The 19,546-nt window shown below is 39.4% G+C and overlaps 1 protein-coding gene across 6 annotated transcripts in view; it reads left to right on the forward strand.

Annotated features, from left to right (window-relative positions):
• The window catches only part of PUS7 (pseudouridine synthase 7), a 117,282-nt gene that overhangs the window by 34,406 nt on the left and 63,330 nt on the right, over positions 1-19,546 (forward strand). For 5 of the 6 annotated variants that reach the window (XM_073619646.1, XM_073619645.1, XM_073619644.1 and 2 more), the window contains exons 5-8: positions 2,374-2,518; positions 18,518-18,535; positions 18,805-18,916; positions 19,010-19,087. In XM_073619646.1, coding sequence (XP_073475747.1) covers positions 2,374-2,518; positions 18,518-18,535; positions 18,805-18,916; positions 19,010-19,087 — 353 coding nt within the window. The remainder of the gene's footprint in view (positions 1-2,373; positions 2,519-18,517; positions 18,536-18,804; positions 18,917-19,009; positions 19,088-19,546) is intronic. The other variant, XM_073619648.1, reaches the window with a different exon arrangement.

Genomic DNA, 19,546 nt, shown 5'->3' on the forward strand with positions numbered 1-19,546 from the left:
AGTGGCCAAGAACCAAAAGAACCTTGCCCTTCAATATCCTAGAGATTCAGACAGTACGTCTGGCTCTAAAGGCCTGGACTTTCAGGTTATGGGATTGTCCTGTCAGGATTCAATCCGACAATGCCACAGCTGTGGCATTATCAATCACCAAGAGGGCACCAAAAGTCTCTCAGCGGAGAGAGAGGTCTAGCTTGGGCAGAAAGGAATGTTCCGTGCCTATCGGCAGTCTTCGTTCCAGGAGTAGAGAATTGGCAGGCGGACTACTCAGGTCGCCAGCAGTTATTCCCAGGGGAATGGTCTCTTCACCCCAACATATTTCGGGCTATTTGCCAAAGATGAGGGACTCCGGAAGTAGATCTCCTAGCGTCCAGGTGCAATATGAACTTAATCAACTTTGTGGTCAGAACAAGGGATTCACTCGCATGCGTAACGGATGCGTTGTTAACCTCCATAGGATCAGTTCTCACTGATCTATGCATTCCCCCCCCTATTCAGTTGCTGCCTCGACTTCTTTGCAGGATCAAGATGGAAAGAAAGCTGGTAATTCTGGTGGCACTGACATGGTCATGGTATGCAGAAATCGTAAAGATGGCAGTGGAGGGCCCATGATCCCTCCCACTACGGCCAGATTTGCTCTCACAGGGACCGATATTCCATACTTCCTTACGGTCTCTAAATTTAATGGCTTGGCTGTTGAAACCCACATTCAGAAGAAACGGGGGCTTTCCGGGTCAGTTATCTCTACCCTGATTAATGCAAGGAAGCCAGCTTCCAGAACTATATATTATAGGGTCTGGAGGGCTTTATGTTTCCTGGTGTGAATCCAAGGGTTGGCACCCTCGGAGATATATCATAGGCAGAATTCTAGCCTTTCTACAATTAGGGGTAGAAATGAAATTGGCCTTGAGTACTATTAAAGGCTAAGTCTCAGCTTCATCGGTCTTATTTCAAAGACCACTTGCTACTCATTCTTTAGTCTGGGGTTTTATACAAGGGGAAACGCGGCTTAATCCGTCCGTCAAACCTCCCTTGAACCCTTGGGACTTGAACTTAGTTTTGTCTGTGTTACAAAAACAGCCATGTTTTACGCCCTCGTCCAAGCTTTTTGCCAAAGGTGGTTTCAGGTTTTCACCTGAACCAAGATATTGTCCTGCCTTCGTTTTTTCCAAAACCATGTTCCAGGGAAGAAAAGTCACTACATTGTCTTGATGTGGTGAGAGCAGTGAAAATCTTAAAAATCTATTTAAAGGCAACTGCTCAGATTCGTAAGACTGATGTCTTATTTATTCTGCCAGAGGGTCCTAAGAAAGGACAGGCAGCATCGAAATCCATTGTCACTGAGTGGATTCGGCAAGTGATAATTCAAGCTTATGATTTAAGGGGTAAGATTCCCCCTTTTCAGGTTAAGGCGCACTCTACTAGGGCGGTTAGTGCTTCTTGGGCAGTGCGTCATCAGACCTCCATGGCTCAGATCTGTAAGGCCGCAACTTGGTCTTCAGTGCATACATTCACAAAATTTTATCAGCTGGATGTAAGGAGGTATGAGGAGATCTGCTTCGGGCGCAGTGTGTAGCAGGCAGCAGTATAGATCCTTTGCTTTGCTACAAAAACTGATGTGCTCATGGAAGAAGGAGGGGTTATATAGGGAGTGAACTTACCTTGATTGGGTATACCAGTGTCAACACCTGAAGGTGGCCTTTAACCCATTAAGTAATTATTTAAAGCTCTGTGTCCCGTGATGTACTCCAAGAAAAGGATTTTACAGGTAAGCTTAAGCTGTTATAAAAATCCTTTTTTTTTTTTTTTTTTTTTTTTTTTTTTTTTTATCATTAATTTATATCCACCCTTATTATGTCCCAGAGGTAATTGACTTTAGAGTACATCAAATGTCACTGATTTGAATGTGTTTGAGGACAGCCATTATTTTGGTAAATTACCTTTTCATATGTATAATTTCATCCCCGGATTGATCGCATCTAGCACAGGTTGAGGTGGCAAGTCAGTGCATAGCATGTAATCTAGTGGGGGTGAGGTAGGTTTGGTTAATGTAGGGTTAACTTGTTAACGAAATGTGAAACCTCAAGGAGTGGAGGAGCAAGCTTACTCCTGATACTCATCTGACAGTATAGGGGTTGCCATTTAGAGCAAATCAGAAGCGGGGCGCTACTAAGGTTATAGCATGGAGAAAGTGGGAGTTAACATCAGAGATCAGGTCTTTAGAACCTTGTGATCATTTAGGACTATAAAGCCTGAGTTTGCTTAAAAAATAAAAAATCAGCACAAGGGACATTTACTGTGATGTGTCTCTTGTGCTGCTGTGACCTAATTAATTAGAAATCTGTAAACTCCTAATGGTGATTGGATGTATTACAGGTAATTGATGACACCAAAGAAAAGAGGACAATCATTCATCAAGCTGTGAAAGGCTTGTTTCCTGGACTTGAAACCAAAACAGAAGATCGTGATGGAAAGAAGTATATCATAGCCTACCATGCAGCTGGCAAAAAAGCTTTAGCAAGTAAGATCGTGTCTCAGTAAAGCATTCTGGAGCTAGCAGTGTGCCTGTGCAGTACTGTATCTTTCTAGTGATAATGTAAATTATTGAATCTGTACAGATTTGCTGATATTTCAAGAAGCATAAAGCTGTATAATATGGTTTTAACAAGATCTTATGTGGAGGTTTATTCTAACTGTTGTGGTGCATTCAAATTATTCAGTTCTAATATAGTTTGCTTATATAAGTGCTTTTTATAAACAATGTAGAGAAGGTAAGGCTTGTTGACTACCAATACGTTCTCCCTGACCTATGAGGTAATGTGTGCACATTTGCAGTAGAGGGGACACTTTGTGCTATTTGTATATAATGTTCTACTCCAAGAAAACAATTTTTTGCAGCTTAAAATGCCTGTCTATGTTAGTCTATGGCTTCATGCTCACCTAGGCGTTTTTAAGCTGTAAAAAACCCAGGACCAGTGGGTTCTGAGAGACGTTTTTCAGCTGTAAAAACGCTCTAACGCTGATAACCGCTTAAAAACATCACTCAGCAACGTTTTTGAAAAAAAAAAAAACGCTAAAGCGGAAAAACGCTAATAAACACTAAAAACGCTATTGCAAAAACGTTGAAAAAAGTTTTAAAAAATCACTGCAAAGATACTGGCGTTTTCATAACGTTATTTTAACATCCTGTGTGCATGAGGCCTAAAGCCTCATGCACACACAGGGCATTTGCTTTTCCCCTCTGAACATCAGAACTCCTTGTAGGAGTAAAGCTGCTTAAAAAACACCCCTAAACACGCGAATTGCACACATGCTTAAGCACATCAAGCATTTGAGCATTAGTGGATTCCATTGGCAAAAATATTAGTTTATTCTGGCCATTGGAATGTATGATTTTTCTGCTCAAAAGCTCCATGCGCTGGTGATGGGTTGTTTTTTTTTGTTTTTTATGAGCCTGTAACCACTTCACTTCTAATATGCCTGTAAATACATGTGTGTATGGACATAGAGTTGCTTTTACAGGCTGAAAAAAAAGTGCCAAATGCCTGTAAAAGACGTTTTTTTAAGCCCCATGTGCTCTAAAGATGTAGCAATCAGCAGCATTTAAAAATACATATCTTCATATCTACATATCTTATGTGCCTACCTGCACCTCCTTAAATATGGGTCTGTTTATAAATGTTTTTACACAAGATTCACACAGCTGACCCTTCAGATTCACAGATTTATTAACAGGGGTCAGTTGGAAAAATGTGCGAATCCCAAGAAAGATGAGTGAATTTTTATGTGAAAATATTTATAAATTGGCCGCATAGTGTACAAAGTGGCAGTTAAATCTTATTTAACATGTTTCATTGTACAAAAAAAACAAAGAATAAGATTAGCGATAATGACAATTCACATTTGGACATGACATATTATTAATCCAATCCAATGGAAATGTAAAGGAAAAAGAGATGGGGACATTTGTTCAGAAGGAAAAAGGCAAGTAGGAAGTGGGGGGGGGGACCCAGACTGGGTACAAAAACCAATATCTGAGAAACCTTTGCAGAGAAAAAACTTGTTAAGCTTTATATATACGAGCTTGAGCTGCACGATTCTGGGGAAAAATGAAAATCACAAATTTTTCTTTAAAACTTTTTTATTTTAAAGATTTACAACCCTTGAACATTAGGTTCTCGAACAAGATGGCAATACAATAAGACATAATACTCTTTGCTTCAATTACCGTATATACTCGAGTATAAGTCGTTCCGAGTATAAGTCGAGGCCCTAATTTACCACAAAAAAAATGGGAAAAACTTATTGACCCGAGTATAAGACGAGGGTGAGAAATGCACAGCTACTGTAAGTGGAAAAGAGGGTCAACAATGCCCATTTGCAGCATCACTGTGCCCATTTGCATGCCTCACTGTGCCCATTTGCAGCCATAGGTCCCCTAAACTTCAAACTCGGTAGTTAAGGGTTCCTAGATGCCCCCTAGCTGCAGCCAAAATTTGGGGTCTCTGACCCCAAAGGGTCCCGAAATGACATTGCTGCAGGTAGACACAGTTGACCGAATTTGGGGCCCCGTATCTCAGGGCCACTTAGTGCTAGGAACCCCAAATTTGGTGTGCAAACCCAGTGGAACTAGCACCATAAAATTTCCAAAGCTGGGGTTTCTAGCACCAAGTGGCCCCGAGATACAGGGCCTCAAAATTCAGTTCAGAAAATATCAAGCACTTTTCTGCAGCAGAGAATGACATTTTCCGAACCGGTTTTTGGGGCCCCGTATCTCAGGGCCACTTGGTGCTAGGAACCCCAGCTTTGGATATGTTATGGTACCAGTTCCACTGGGTTTGCACACCGAATTTGGGGTTCCTAGCTCTAAGTGGCCCTGAGATATGGGGCCCCAAAGTCGGTTCGGAAAATTAAATTTTTTTGCTGCAGAAAAGTGCTTGACTCGAGTATAAGTCGAGGGGGGCACATTCAGCACAAAAAAATGTGCTGAAAAATTCGACTTATACTCGAGTATATACGGTAAATTTAAATAAATGTAATGAAAAAAAATGTATGTGTAAAGAAATAAAAAAATACCATGTTAGATTAGGGTCATTTGCCGATACCTACTTCAACTTTTTTGTTTACACTTCAGCTGTCAGCAATGGTAAAGCATTAAAAAGTTTATCTTACAAGTGAAATCTTTTTTTTTTTTTTTTTTTTTTTTTGTTTTGTTTTGTTTTGTTTTGTGCTTTTTTCAATGTGAAACATAAATATATGTTAAAGGTGCAAAAATTTTAATGGATATAGGAAACAAAAACATTTTTTTAAATTATCAATAGTTTAGAAAATAAAAAGTAAAACAACCAGCAGGAAAATAATTACATGGAGAAGGAGAATAAGGAGTTAATAAGGCTGATTAGAGTAAATGATGGGTTAATAAGGGGTTAAACACAGGGACAATTTAATAACCCACCCCCCCAAAAAAAAAAATTTTTTTTTTTTTTACTTGACAAGGTTGCTTTAAGGTTGAATATAATTTTTATTAACAAAGTTTCAGATGATTACAGAAACAGGCATTCAAAATTGAATGAGTTCAAATACACATGAAGATTAGTAGTAAAACAGTAAGTAAATTGCAATGTGCATATTCCCAATAAAGGGGTCAATATCCATAACAAGGCGCTGTTCGTCAGAATAGACAGTCATGGGCTTGCAATGGACAACTTATTTTATTAAACATAATTGCAATGACATGGGCAAAGGTGCTTTCTCTAGCGCTGCCTAGAGTGCATGTATTCAGTGCAAGATCAGGAGGACAAGGTTGCTTTAAACTGACTTCATTTGCAGACAAAGTTCATCCCTTTTGATCTGTAAATCATTAAACAGAAATATACAATGTTTTTTCAGTGGCTGAGCAATGTTGTTGATAAACATTGCTGGCTACCTTTTTTTGATTTTTTTTTTTTTTTTTTTTTGACAGCTGTCAGCAGTTGAACAGTTGTACAGTTTCTATGAGTGGTAGAAACCCTGGATTAAGTGGGGGGGTTGAATCGAGATCACAATCTTTTAACGATTCATCATGCAGCTCTAATACAAGCTGTGTCTGAAAAATTTGGTGAATGGTGTCAGAAAACAAAAGAGATAAACAAAAGACCTTTTATTGGCCTTCAAAATAATTACTATTCTTCACAACACACTTTTGGCAACGTTCATAAAGTTTCTGGAAACTGCTAGCAAAGCCCTCTTTAGGAATCGATCACAGAACTGCTGTCACACATTCTTGGATGATGCCATTGTTGTCAAAGAAGGCAATCAACATTGTCTTGACTTTGGACTTTTGCATGCGACTCTTTGGGTCACAGGAAGGACAGTGAACGCCATTCCATCTATTGCTGCCTGGATTCCGGATTGAACTGGGAGCACCAGGTCTCATCCCCTGTGATGATGGTTTGCAGAAAGGATGGGTCCTAGTCACACATGGTAATTAAATCTCCAGAGGTTTCCATCCCTTTTGCTTTCTGTTCGTCTGTCAGCTTGTGTGGCACAAACCAGGAACAGATTTTCCGATTACCCAAATCTTTGCGGATGATGATGCGCAACGGTGTCCTTATTAATGCCGATTTCTCCGCTGTCAGTCGCTGATCTTGTGCCAGCATTTGTTACACTTGCTGGATCATGTCTGGGATTCTGCTTTTTGACAGCCGACCCTAACGTGGTTCATCCTCAGTCGTTTCCTTCCCGGCGCGAAAGGTTTTGGACCAGTCATAAACACATATACATATATTTACACATATTCTGCTCACAGCTTCCATCCTGTACACTTGCACCAACATTCCATGCGTCTCTGTCGCTGTTTTCTCCAATTTGTAGCATTACTTGATGTTCACACGTTGCTCCATTGCACTTTGACCCTACCTTTCACATTGACTACGGTTGACTGCCCGCAGGGGGCTTACCCTGACGGTCACGTGTGCTCCACGATAGGTGGCACTTCTTGACATGACATGCCTCCTGGATAGCCATGTGTATGCCTGCGCACCTGGCCCATGTTGCTGTTAAGATATTGGACCATTCACCAAACTCTTTAGACACACCTTGTAGAGCATACTACACATAAGTTTTGGGAGCTATAAAGGTAATTAGGTGTTCTTACTGTGAAAGAACATAGAAGAAATCTGAATCTCTATGGGCGTGTCAGCAAGTTCATAATATTTCCATAGTGTTTTCAAGGTGCTATCTGCAGCCACTAGTGTCTCCTTTGTCATGATATCATTGAGAATCTGGGCCAACTCCAAAAAATGCGGTGGAGTTTTTTTTTCAGCTGTGGCAAACTGCCACACTTGCATCCATAAGGCAATGTCTCAAAATGGCCTTTTTAATTTTGGAAATGTACCCAGAGATCGTTGAAAGGAGAGCTATTTCAGGAGTGGACATTTTTGTTATATATGGTGAATACATGCCACCAAAAATTGAACGATTTGAGTGGCATTCTCCCAAGTATGTGCATGTGCCTTCTCCATCCAAACGTCTCTAACAGAATCTTGGAGTTGAAGGATGAATGAGATTAAGCTCTACAGGAGTCCTGTACCATAGGGAAATGATTATGTAGTTTTTTTTTTTTTTTTTCCTGAAAGTAAGATGACATGGACAATTTATGCCTAAAAATAAAAAAAACTAACCTCTCTGTAGTGCTGTATTTGTGTATTTCCTAATAAATTGGCCATCGTGCTGGAAAATCGGTGCAAATAACACTTCAACTTTTTATATAATCAGTTCTTTCCATATACCAGTGGCTCTGTTTTCTTCAATCACAATGGAAACTACCACTACAATCTCCAATTCCAAATTGGCACATCCTGTGCCTTGCTCCTCCACCACTACTCCAAGTTCTCTGAAAAACTTACTCTATAATATATCATATATGCCTGCCCCTTTTTAAGGGTTTTTTATCCCACAAACTTTAACATCTCAACCAAATTACGCTGGACAATTTTATTCTTTATTTTATTTTATGGTGATTGTTTAATTTTTTTTTTTTTTTTTGTATGTGTGTTTTTTTTGTTTTTTTTTTGTTTGTTTGTGCACCACAGAGGAAGTAGTATTATTGAGTTTGAGGAAATACACAAATGCCACTCTACACAGTTTTTCATTTTGGGCTTTATGCTAGCTGGTGGTATACAGTTTAGTACAAAATAGAGGGAGTGAAAAAATTCTAGTAGAAACTGAGTTATTCAAATATTCGTATTTTGAAATAGAGGTCTGTCTTTGGAAATCTCCTCTCTCAATATGCAGTTTAATTGGCACACCGTATGTGTGGGAATGGATATGTATGAATAGAATGTTTATAAGGAGGTCATTTGAGGAAAGACTGGTAGATCTTTTATGGTCTTGTGTTAAAAAATAAAAAAAAACAGGCGACTTGGTTTGATAGCCATTTGTGGGAACGTTTAGTATTTAGCGGTGTGACCAGCTTTGTACTGAAAAGGGAGCAGTCGTGTTGGAAATTAAATTGAGACCAGTCACCTCTGGAAACTCAAGCGTCGTGGATGGGTATTCCAGCATGACAATGGCCCAAAACACACGGCGAAGGCAACAAAGGAGTGGCTCAAGAAGAAGCACATTAAGGTCCTGGAGTGGCCTAGCCAGTCTCCAGACCTTAACCACATAGAAAATATGTGGAGGTAGCTGAATGTTTGCGTTACTAAACGTCAGAAGACTAAAAAACTTTTGGGACTTTAAAGGCACAACTGTAGTAGACTACACAAGGTATATAAAAAAATGTTAGAATTTTATTGATAACATACAAAAAACAAAGAGAATAGACAGGACATAATTAAAAACACATCAAGTCTAGACATACAACGCATATCATGACACCATTGAGGATCCTATCCTGCAGTTTTGTGTGTATTCCTATATATTCGTATACAATTAAGTCATAATCCAAGTAAAGGAAAAAGGTAAACTTCCCCTAAAGAGTTGAAATTGGGGGAGCACTGCAGGTTTGGTATTCCCAGAATGGTGTATTCTCCAATTGCTCTACATGTTTCACGTTGACAAGGAACGCTTCTTCAGGAGCTAGAGGTTCAAATAAGTGTATAAAAGGGAAAATTGTTCACATAGATGGATTTGGTCAGTGAGTCGCAAAAAGCGATCGAAGTGGGAATGTATTGGTAAAAATCAGACAGGCAGCAAACAGACACCAGGGCCTCCCAGATATATCACATCAGGTAGTTGTAGATAGGGAGAGCTCGTTTAGGCTACAGTTCCCACAATAAAGGACAGAGGGAAAATCTGGGGGTGCACCGCTCTGCTGGGTTGCTGCCTGTTGTATGTCTCGAGACAATTTTCCCTTTTATACACTTATTTGAACCTCTAGCTCCTGAAGAAGCGTTCCTTGTCAACGTGAAACATGTAGAGCAATTGGAGAATACACCATTCTGGGAATACCAAACCTGCAGTGCTCCCCCAATTTCAACTCTTTAGGGGAAGTTTACCTTTTTCCTTTACTTGGATTATGACTTAATTGTATACGAATATATAGGAATACACACAAAACTGCAGGATAGGATCCTCAATGGTGTCATGATATGCGTTGTATGTCTAGACTTGATGTGTTTTTAATTATGTCCTGTCTATTCTCTTTGTTTTTTGTATGTTATCAATAAAATTCAAAATTTTTTTTATATACCTTGTGTAGTCTACTACAGTTTGTGCCTTTTAAAGTCCCAAAAGTTTTTTAGTCTTTTGATATCCTTAACTCAGTATCGGGGACGTTGGCACAAGTGATTTTTTAGTACCTGCAGAGTCACCCTGTATATCAGGTACTTTAATACTAGGACCCCCCCTTTTGCTGTTACTAAACGTCAGCCTCAAAATCTTAAAGGGGTCGTAGAGGTAAAAGTTTTTTCACCTTAATGCATTCTATCCATTAATGTGAAAAAACATCCGACAATACTGCCCCCAACCCCCCCGTTTTACTTACCTGACCCCTCGAAAGTCCCACGCTCGCTCCCGACATCCTTTTCCCTGCTCAGCCTGGCTGTTGATTGGCTAGTGTGGATGGATTGAAAGCAGCGCAGCCATTGGCTCGCGCTGCCATCAATCACATCTAATGATGCAGCGCGTCGGGGGCGGGGCCGAGTGATACAGCCGGCGGCCATAGCCGCTCATTGTATCACGGGAGCGCGCCCGCAAGCACTCAATACCATGCGAGAGGGAGCTTGCATGAAAGTTAGAGTCCTTGCGGGGGGGAGCCGAGACAGCCGCCGAGGGACCCCAGAAGACCAGGTTCGGGGCCACTCTGTGCAAAACGAGCTGCACAGTGGAGGTAAGTATAACATGTTTGTTATTTAAAAAAAAAAAATAGCTTTAGTGATCCTTTAATGACTTGGAGAGGATCTGCATTGAGGAGTGGGACAAAATCCCTCCTGAGATGTGGGCAAACCTAATGACCAACTACAAGAAACGTCTGACCTCTGTAATTACCAACAAAGGTTTTGCCACCAAGTACTAAGTCATGTTTTGCGAAGGGTTCAAATACTTATTTCACTAAAATGCAAATCAATTTATAACTTTTTTTGAAATTGCGTTTTTCTGTTGTTCTGGCTCTCACTGTTAAAATAAACCTATAATTTCTTTGTCAGTGGGCAAACGTACAAATTCAGCAGGGGATCAAATACTTTTTTTGTGTGTATGTGCATATAATCTCACAAAAGTGAATACACCCCTAACATTTTTGTAAATATTTTATATCTTCATGTGACAACACTGAAGAAATGACACTTTGCTACAATGTAAAGTAGTGATTGTACAGCTTGTATAACAGCGTAAGTTTGCTGTCCCCTCAAAATAACTCAACACACAGCTGTTGATGTCTAAACCGCTGGCAACAAAAGTGAGTACACCCCTAAGTGAAAATGTCCAAATTGGGCCCAAAGTGTCAATATTTTGTGTGGCCACTATTATTTTCCAGGACTGTCTTAACACTCTTGGGCAGGGAGTTCACCAGAGCTTCACCGGTTGCCTCCATGATGACATCACGTAGCTGGTGGATGTTAGAGACCTTGCGCTCCTCCACGTTCCATTTGAGGATGCCCCACAGATACTCAATAGGGTTTAAGTTTGGAGACATACTTGGCCAGTCCATCACCTTTACCCTCAGCTTCTTTAGCAAGGCAGTGGTCGTCCTGGAGGTGTGTTTAGGGTCGTTGTTATGCTGGAATACGGCCCTGCGGCCCAGTCTTCGAAGGGAGGAGATCATGCTCTGCTTCAGTATGTCATAGTACATCTTGGCATTCATGGTTGACTGTAGGCAAGACAAACTTGTCTTTGTACTCCTCACCTGGTTGCTTCCACACACGCTTGACACCATCTGAACCAAATAAGTTCAACTTGGTTTCATCAGACCACAGGCCATGGTTCCAGTAATCCATGTCCTTAGTCTGCCTGTCTTCAGTAAACTGTTTGCAGGCTTTCTTGTGCATCATCTTCAGAAGAGGCTTCCTTCTGGGATGACAGCCATGCGGACCAATTTGATGCAGTGTGTGGCGTATGGTCTGAGCACTGACAGACTGACACCCCTTCAATCTCTGCAGCAATACTGGCAGCACTCATACGTAGATTTCCCAAAGACAACCTCAGGATATGACACTGAGCACATGCACCCAACTACTTTGATCAACCATAGCGAGGCCTGCTTTGAGTGGACCTGTACTGTTAAACCGCTGTATGGTCTTGGCCACCGTGCTGCAGCTCAATTTCAAGTCTTGGCAAATTTCTTGTGGCCTAGGCCATCTTTATGTAGAGCAACAATTCTTTTTCAGATCCTCAGAGAGCCCTTTGAGTGAGAGTGATAACACCAAATTTAACACGCCTGCTCCCCATTCACACCTGAGACCTTGTAACACTAACGAATCACATGACACCGGGGAGGGAAAATGGCTAATTGGCCCCAATTTGGATATTTTCACTTAGGGGTTTACTCACTTTTGTTGCCAGCGGTTTAGACGTGAATGGCTGTGTTGAGTTATTTTGAGGGGACAGCAAATTTATACTGTTATACAAGCTGTACACTCACTACTTTACATTGTAGCAAAGTGTCATTTTTTTCAGTGTTGTCACATGAAAAAGTATAATAACATATTTACAAAAATGTGATGTTTGTTCTTACTTTTTTGAGATACTATGTGTGTGTGTGTGTGTAGATATGTAATTTTTTTTATATATATATATATATATATAATATTACACACAGTTAGGCTTGGTTCACATATATGCAAATCGGATGCATTTTGAACGGCACCTGATTCGCATAACATGTGAACCGGCAGTCTTCTTAATGCAGCCGGTTCATGTGCAGTTTTAAAGAGTCCTGTGCTATTTTGGGTCCAGTTCAGGTCTGATTTCATGTAAAAATTTGCACCTGAACCGGTGAACGGAACCTCACCGGACTCCGATACTGAAACCGTGGCCGCATATGTGTAAACCCAGCTTTACACAAAATATTGTTTGCATTCTGTAATTTTAACGTTTTTTTTTTTTTTTTTTTTTTTTTTTTTTTTTCCCCTGACTGTAATCAGGTGGAGCTTCACCTAATATGTGTGTTAACAAAAAAAAAAAAAAATTCAGAGTATATTATTATTTTTTAAACTTTTTAGTCCTGGCAATACTAAAAAAGGAAAATATGTACAAAACCTATTTGTTCCCCTTCTAGTCACTGGATTGGAGCAAGTAAAGAAACCAGAATTTTTTTACTTGACTTGCTTTTATGCTGGTTTCAGGTTTGAGATATAAAGAGTAACTCCACCTTCGTGAGGAAAAAAATAGCAAATACAAAAAAATATAGAGCATACAGTTGCTACATAAGCCATATAATTGAAAGCTAATAGAAATTACCTGTCTTTCTCTAATATTCAATGCAATATGGCAACCTGGAGGCGTTCTGTACACAGTTGGTGTGTGGAATGCCCTCCAGAAATTTCCTTCATGTGTGATTTGGCTTATTGAGTCTGCACTTAGATGCAAGTCAGATTTTAAGCATCCTCTGCAGCAAACATTTCATTTTTGGTGAGATACTCTAGAAGAGTTAATTCAGACACAGCTATTTTCCACATTAGAATTCTGCAAGAGCATCTGCTGAGAATGAACAAGTCACTCACATTCACTGTGCAAATGATGTTGGTGTACATTGATCACCCAGTGGGGAATGTTGTTTGTTTTTTTTTTTTTTTTGTTTTTTTGTTTTTTTTTTCATTACAGCAAAAGTGGAGTGTTTTAAAGCCAGAGATGGCCAGCCAACTAGCATGTCTACATATTTTCTCTCAGTACACATTTTCTTTAGCACCCCTAACTCATTTCACTTATCCAGTTTGTTTATACAGTTTCTTTATAATGATAACTTTTTATAAATGGTTGAGATTAGACAGATGCATCCTGTTTTGTGTTGTATAGTAAAGCTGGATGTGGATATTGTTAAAGCTGTTATCACAATTTCTTGCCTACTAGCAGACAAGAAAAACCATGCTTTACAATTGAACCCTCTAGACTTTTCTACATTAGTGTTGCGTATTATAATTAAATGGGTTTATTTGTGTTTTTCGCTATTTGATTTACAAAACATGCTTATGCCACCTTTTGGCTGCCATAGCAACTGTGAGTCTAGTGCTCGTGTGAACAACAGCGGCAGGAATCTCCCGACTCCTGCAACTGTTTCAGCCACCTGTGAGAGACTAACTGCGATCACAGGGCCCTGTACGTTTCAATTACCTTTAGCTCATCCAGCAGCGATCCACACAGATAATCGCTAGCTCTGTGGACAGCCATGAATAACTGCAGCCGCTGCCGACCTGTCATTGAAATGTACAAGCCGTGGCCTCGCAGCTGGCTGTTCATGGGTGACTGAATCAGCTGCAGGAATCAGGATATTGTCCTTGCGAATGTAGCCTTACACAGGTGTTCCTTCAGAATTGCTAGGTGTTTGCCTCATTCTAATAAAAGCATTTTACAACCACCACCGTGTTTCACCTTGAGAATGTTCTACAAAAACTTCAGTTGAGATCTTATGACTTGTTTCCTACTTTTCTCACATGTCTTTTGACCTATTTCAAACTGGATTTATACAGTTTTTTCAGCACTAGTGGAGTTTGGGTGGGGGTTAGAACAACACTGCCACTAACCACCAGCGTTGGGTTTAATATTACTGTAACTGATGCCAGTCCTGAGGGTTATTGTGGTCACCAATGCAAGGGATTATTATTATTGTAGTCACTGACATCATTGCAGGGGGTTATTATTATGGCTAATGACTCCAATTTTCCCTTTATTGCAAAAAACGTTGCCAGATCAAAATTTTCAAATGTTGAGGTGCATTCCAGCCCATTCATTTTGAATGGCAAACTCAATGAAATGCATCTCAACCCACATAAATGCAGTGCTATTGTGCCTGCCTTTGGATTGTCAGGCTACACTAAAGGCCCTCCTATAATTTTCAAGTTGACCACCACTGGTGTATATTGCTGACATAATATCCCACTTAATTGTGTGTATGTGTGTGTGTGTGTGTGTGTGTGTGTGTGTGTGTGTGTGTATGTATATATATATATATATATATATATATATATATATATATATATATATATATATATATATAATTATATTGTACAAATTGCATGCCGGTTTCCCCGCATCCAATTTGCATGACAGGAGAGTATGCCTGGCTCGCAATTGAGCCGGTTCACACACCTCCAGGGTGGCTGCGGTCCGCATTTGGAAAGGGTCTTGTGCGTCTTTGTTTCTGATTCAAGTGGGAATTCAGACCTGATTTGCACCTGAATCTGTGAACAGGGATGCACCAGACCCCATGCTGTGAGCCGTGGCTGCAGCATGTGTAAACCCAGCCTTACACTACAGGTACAAGCAATTCCAGAAATGGGTGAATACATGGACAACACACTGCAGGTACACTAAAGGTGTGAATAGGTAGGTAAAACAGAGAGTTGCATATCAAGTTACATTTTAGATTTTTCTTTTTATGTTGGGTACACCTGTGGTGAGAGCATGGACATTTAAACTATTTACATTTTCCTTATGAGGAAAAAATGTTTAACACATGGCTTCATTGACCTCTGTAGTGGCAGGCACTGTTTAGAAAATCTTTTTTAAAGGTTATTACAGTGACACTGAAATTGCAGTTCCTCTCTCTCTTTTTCTCTGTAGCAGGTGTTTTGTCAGATATGGCGACCCATCACATTTGGCTACCCGCTGAAGTGCACATGCGCGACGCCGCCATATGCGTTCCAACACTGTTGTAAGTCACCACTTTTCCACAGGGCCCCTCGCGGGCTCACTTCGCTTTGCTCGCCATGCTTCGGGCACGGCCTTGCTTCGCTCGGCATAATTATAATCTAACTCTGTCCACTTGGATGGTGGGGCTTGAACCTGGACTCAGGGGTGTGGCCACAAAATTCTGCGCAAGCGCAGATCGCCACAGTGTTGGAACGCATATGGTGGCGTCGCGCATGCACAGTCCAGCGGGTAGCCAAATGTGATGGGTCGCCATATGTGATGAAACACCGGAAATGCTAGACTCACCGAAATAGACTGCAGCTGTAGTTAGTGATGGCTTGTTTTTAAGCTCTTTTATGCCTTGGAAGGATTATGTAAACATTTTACAGTCCATAGTCTGGAAACAGATGCGATTTTAGAAGTATTACTGATTTTACCAGCCTTTTTCCTATCCTGTACCACTTTATAGAATCGTGTATAGCTCAATTTTGACTCTGAGTTTTAGTAAGTTTTGTAAAAGCTTGTCCTGTTGCACATCTGTTACATATGTCCTGCTATTGCTTAGTACCTGCAATCAGCAAGGCCCTAGGAATGAATGACATGACTTCTGCATGCCTAAAGCATGACATGTTTTGCATGCAATCAAGTAGTGGTGCATTTTTCTCTGAAATTCCATCAAATGTTTCTCATTGATTAAATCATCCCTAAAAAGCTGTAGAAGTATTGCATTGTGCTATGCATGTCTTCTACGCTATGTTTATGTACTAACTGACAATGACCGCTTGGCTCGTTATAGTTTTACTGTAGATCTGTTTTCACAGGCATAATAAATAAATAAAATAAATTTGGTTACGTTAATGAAATGTGTCGTTGAAATTTACTAGACTAACGTTCAGAGGATTAGTATTTTTTTAGAAATGGTCAAGATAACAAAGTGTCAACTAAAGGCATTTTTTTTGTTTTGGATAAAGTAAAAGTGGATTAGAATACCTGTCAGGTTTTATTGCGGTCTGTGTCCCTGTTAGGGAGACTCACCCTCTGTAAATTACTGTTTTGAAAGTGAAAGTAATGGCAAAACTTTATCTCTTAAGATTTCCACATCCAGATGTGTTAATCATTGGGACAACTATTTAAAAAAAAAAAAAAAATAGAAGTTACCTTACCCTGTATAAATTGTCTAGAATGTTCTTTGACTTCGCCCCTTCTTGCTGGCATTAATGTGGAGATGTGGGTAACTTATTTCACGTCCTTTGGGATTGTAGAAGCTTGCGGAGCTTCTGGAATGCAGTGTTCTCATTAACATCAAGAATCACTGGCTTCTTCATCTCACAATCTCCAGACATGGCGCTACTGAACCTGTCAGTAGATCGAATCCCTGTGCAAACCCGGGTTGCAGTTTCCCACATATTACTAGCTGCTAGACTAACAATAACTGCATATTTGAAACCTAATAATGCTAAAGTACTAAATGGGGTTAATTCAGCTTATTACTATGAAAAAGTTTTTGCAATTACTTTGGGTAAAATAGTTCATGAATCTGTGTGGCACTGCTGGGTTGGAGCTTCTTTCCATCTAACCTAGTTTCAGAATACAGCATTCATTACTCTACCTTGGTGGCTAAACTCAAAGGTATATTAATGTTTCATGGTGTAAGTTTGACTTTTTTTTTTTTTTTTTTTTTTTTTTTTTTTTACTTTTAGTTCCCCTTTTTACTTTTCTTATTATATAATTTGATACTAGATATACAGATATGTACTTGCTGCATAAATTTCCATATTTGGAAGTTCTGTGTTCTGATGAAAAGTTTTTTTATGGCTTTATACCTATATTTTGTATTGGTTAAGCCTTCCATGATTTGGCCTGTGCAAAAACTGTTATGTACTATGGGCTTTTTGGCTTTAATAAAAAACTATTTGAAATAAAGTGAAAGGAAAAAGAAAATCCTAAATTTTGGGTTGTCCCCAGAATAGTAATATAGGGAAAATGTTCCAATGGGGACCCAAAATCTTCCCTATGGGGCAAAAAGAACTGACATGGGTTTATAACTCTCCCTTACTCTTTCCAAAATGAAAAAAAAAACAAAAAAAACAAGTTTTGCCTATCGTGACACTTTAATTTTTTTTTTTTGCTCTGTATACATTAATAAAATGATTACCTTCTGCAAGCCATATGAGAATAGAGATGGGATGATTTGGTCAGTTTAACCAATCTGATTTATTTCCTTTTTGGCAATAGAGGAAAATTTACACCTAGAGCCTGATAGTTACCATGGCAACAGATATATTTTGAGCATTATTAGCCACTGTCAAGTGTGTTTTGCTAATCTGCACTCTTGACTTGCTTTGCATCAGTGTCTTGATGGAAGCTCTTGGTTACTAGAGTGTTTGATAAACTATGATTTTAAATGAGTGCATCCTTGTAAATTTCAAAAATGTAAATATTTCTTTGTTCATATGAGTTTTCGTTTAACGATTTATTCTCTGTTAGACTTCATTTACACGTGCGGTTGGGGGAGTGGCAAAAATGCCCGTCCCCTCTTAAGCTGCAGCAAGCAGTGGAGGGAGGTGTTTACATGCTGCTGTCGCAATGCTTCACTTCGTTCACGCTGCAAAGTTTACCCTGACATGTAGCGATCGCTACTCATTCAAGCAAATGGGGAAGCGCTGCAAACACAGCACATTTATTGCCAAAAATGGGGTTAAAACATGTGGTGAGGAGGTGTTGCATCACTTCCTATCAGTAGCCTCTGAAGTATGATCCAAAAAAAAAAAAAAAAAATTCAATACATTTTTTTGTGAAACAAATGCAGATCGGGCTTCAGCGGAAAGGGGGATTTGGACACACTTCTAAATCTACCTTTAATGATTGGTTATACAAAGATGTCTTGTCTACCAGCTTTTAATAGCTTAGTTTATTGGTTTCTTCATATTAGTAAATTCAATAGATAAATTGTTCTTTATCATGTAAAGTTTATAGGGATGTATGCCACTTAACCTAGGACATGTAATGCTGTTTCATGTTTTTTTACGTGTGTGTAAATAAATGTGAAAAAGGTCCATTTTCTTAGCTGTTTACTGCTTCTAAGTTCATTGCAACTTGCCACGCATTTGCTGGATGCCATTGTACCCTAAGGAATGGAATGACCATTCAGTCATATTTATCTTTGCATGTCCAACTCTTGACACCTGTTAAAAGAACAATATAGAAATTAAACATAACTTTCTTGTGCTCTTTATGCTATACACTTGGACAGAGGTCAAAACAACTTCAGGTAAGCAAAGCTGGCATTTCACAAATGAAAAAGAAGGGGAATGCCAAACATACACTCAAACTGGTAATGCAAAAGCAACACTAATGTTTACAATGCACCAGTATCACATGTTACTTGGCCTATTTACCAGAACTTTGATTAGAGATTATATGTATATTATAATATATATATATTTTTTTTAACCGTACTTAACATCCTGTTTTGGAAGGCCAATTCTAAATTTGGTATTTTTACTTGTAGTAATCATTTTTACTTTATCTCTTTTCAAGATCCACGTAAGCATTCATGGCCAAAATCTCGTGGTAGCTTTTGCCATTTTGTGCTTTATAAAGAAAACAAAGACACCATGGAAGCTATTAATGTGCTCTCCAAGTTTTTAAGGTCAGTTCATAAGATGTTGGCTAAACAGTTTAACCACAAGATAAAACCCCTAGCAAAAGCATTCCTAACATTTTTTATTTTTTATTTTTGTAGAGTTAAGCCTAATCTATTTTCTTATATGGGGACCAAAGATAAAAGAGCCATCACTGTTCAGGCAATTGCTGTTCTTAAGTAAGTACCACAAGTGTTTCAGACGTAAGTATTATGAACCACCAGCTCTATAGTTACTCAGCACTATCAACAATCTTCACCACAAAAGTATGAGGTGAAATGAGCAACCTTCTTTTTAGGCGGCATGTATTTACCTATGTTATTTTTTTCTATGTAATCTATTTTACATTTTGTTTAATAGAATTCAGCAGCTAACATTTGGTGAATCTATGCTTTGCCCATACAGCAAAGCACAGGTTCACTGTAATGCAGACCCTCCAGACCTATATACTTAATTTCCTTTTGCTTCCCCGCAACTCCATTCATCAGGCTAGAATGAAAGAAAAGCCCTGTGTAAGCTACAACTCAGGAGTCTTACTTTAGACGAGGCTCTGTATTTCCCACGTGATATTGCAGTTTCATGCTGCTCCTTATCTGGAAGTACTGAACAGAGCAGTGATAGAGTAAAGGAAAGCACAG

The sequence above is a fragment of the Aquarana catesbeiana genome, linkage group LG03, assembly GCF_042186555.1.
Source record: "Aquarana catesbeiana isolate 2022-GZ linkage group LG03, ASM4218655v1, whole genome shotgun sequence".
Classification (NCBI taxonomy): domain Eukaryota; kingdom Metazoa; phylum Chordata; class Amphibia; order Anura; family Ranidae; genus Aquarana; species Aquarana catesbeiana.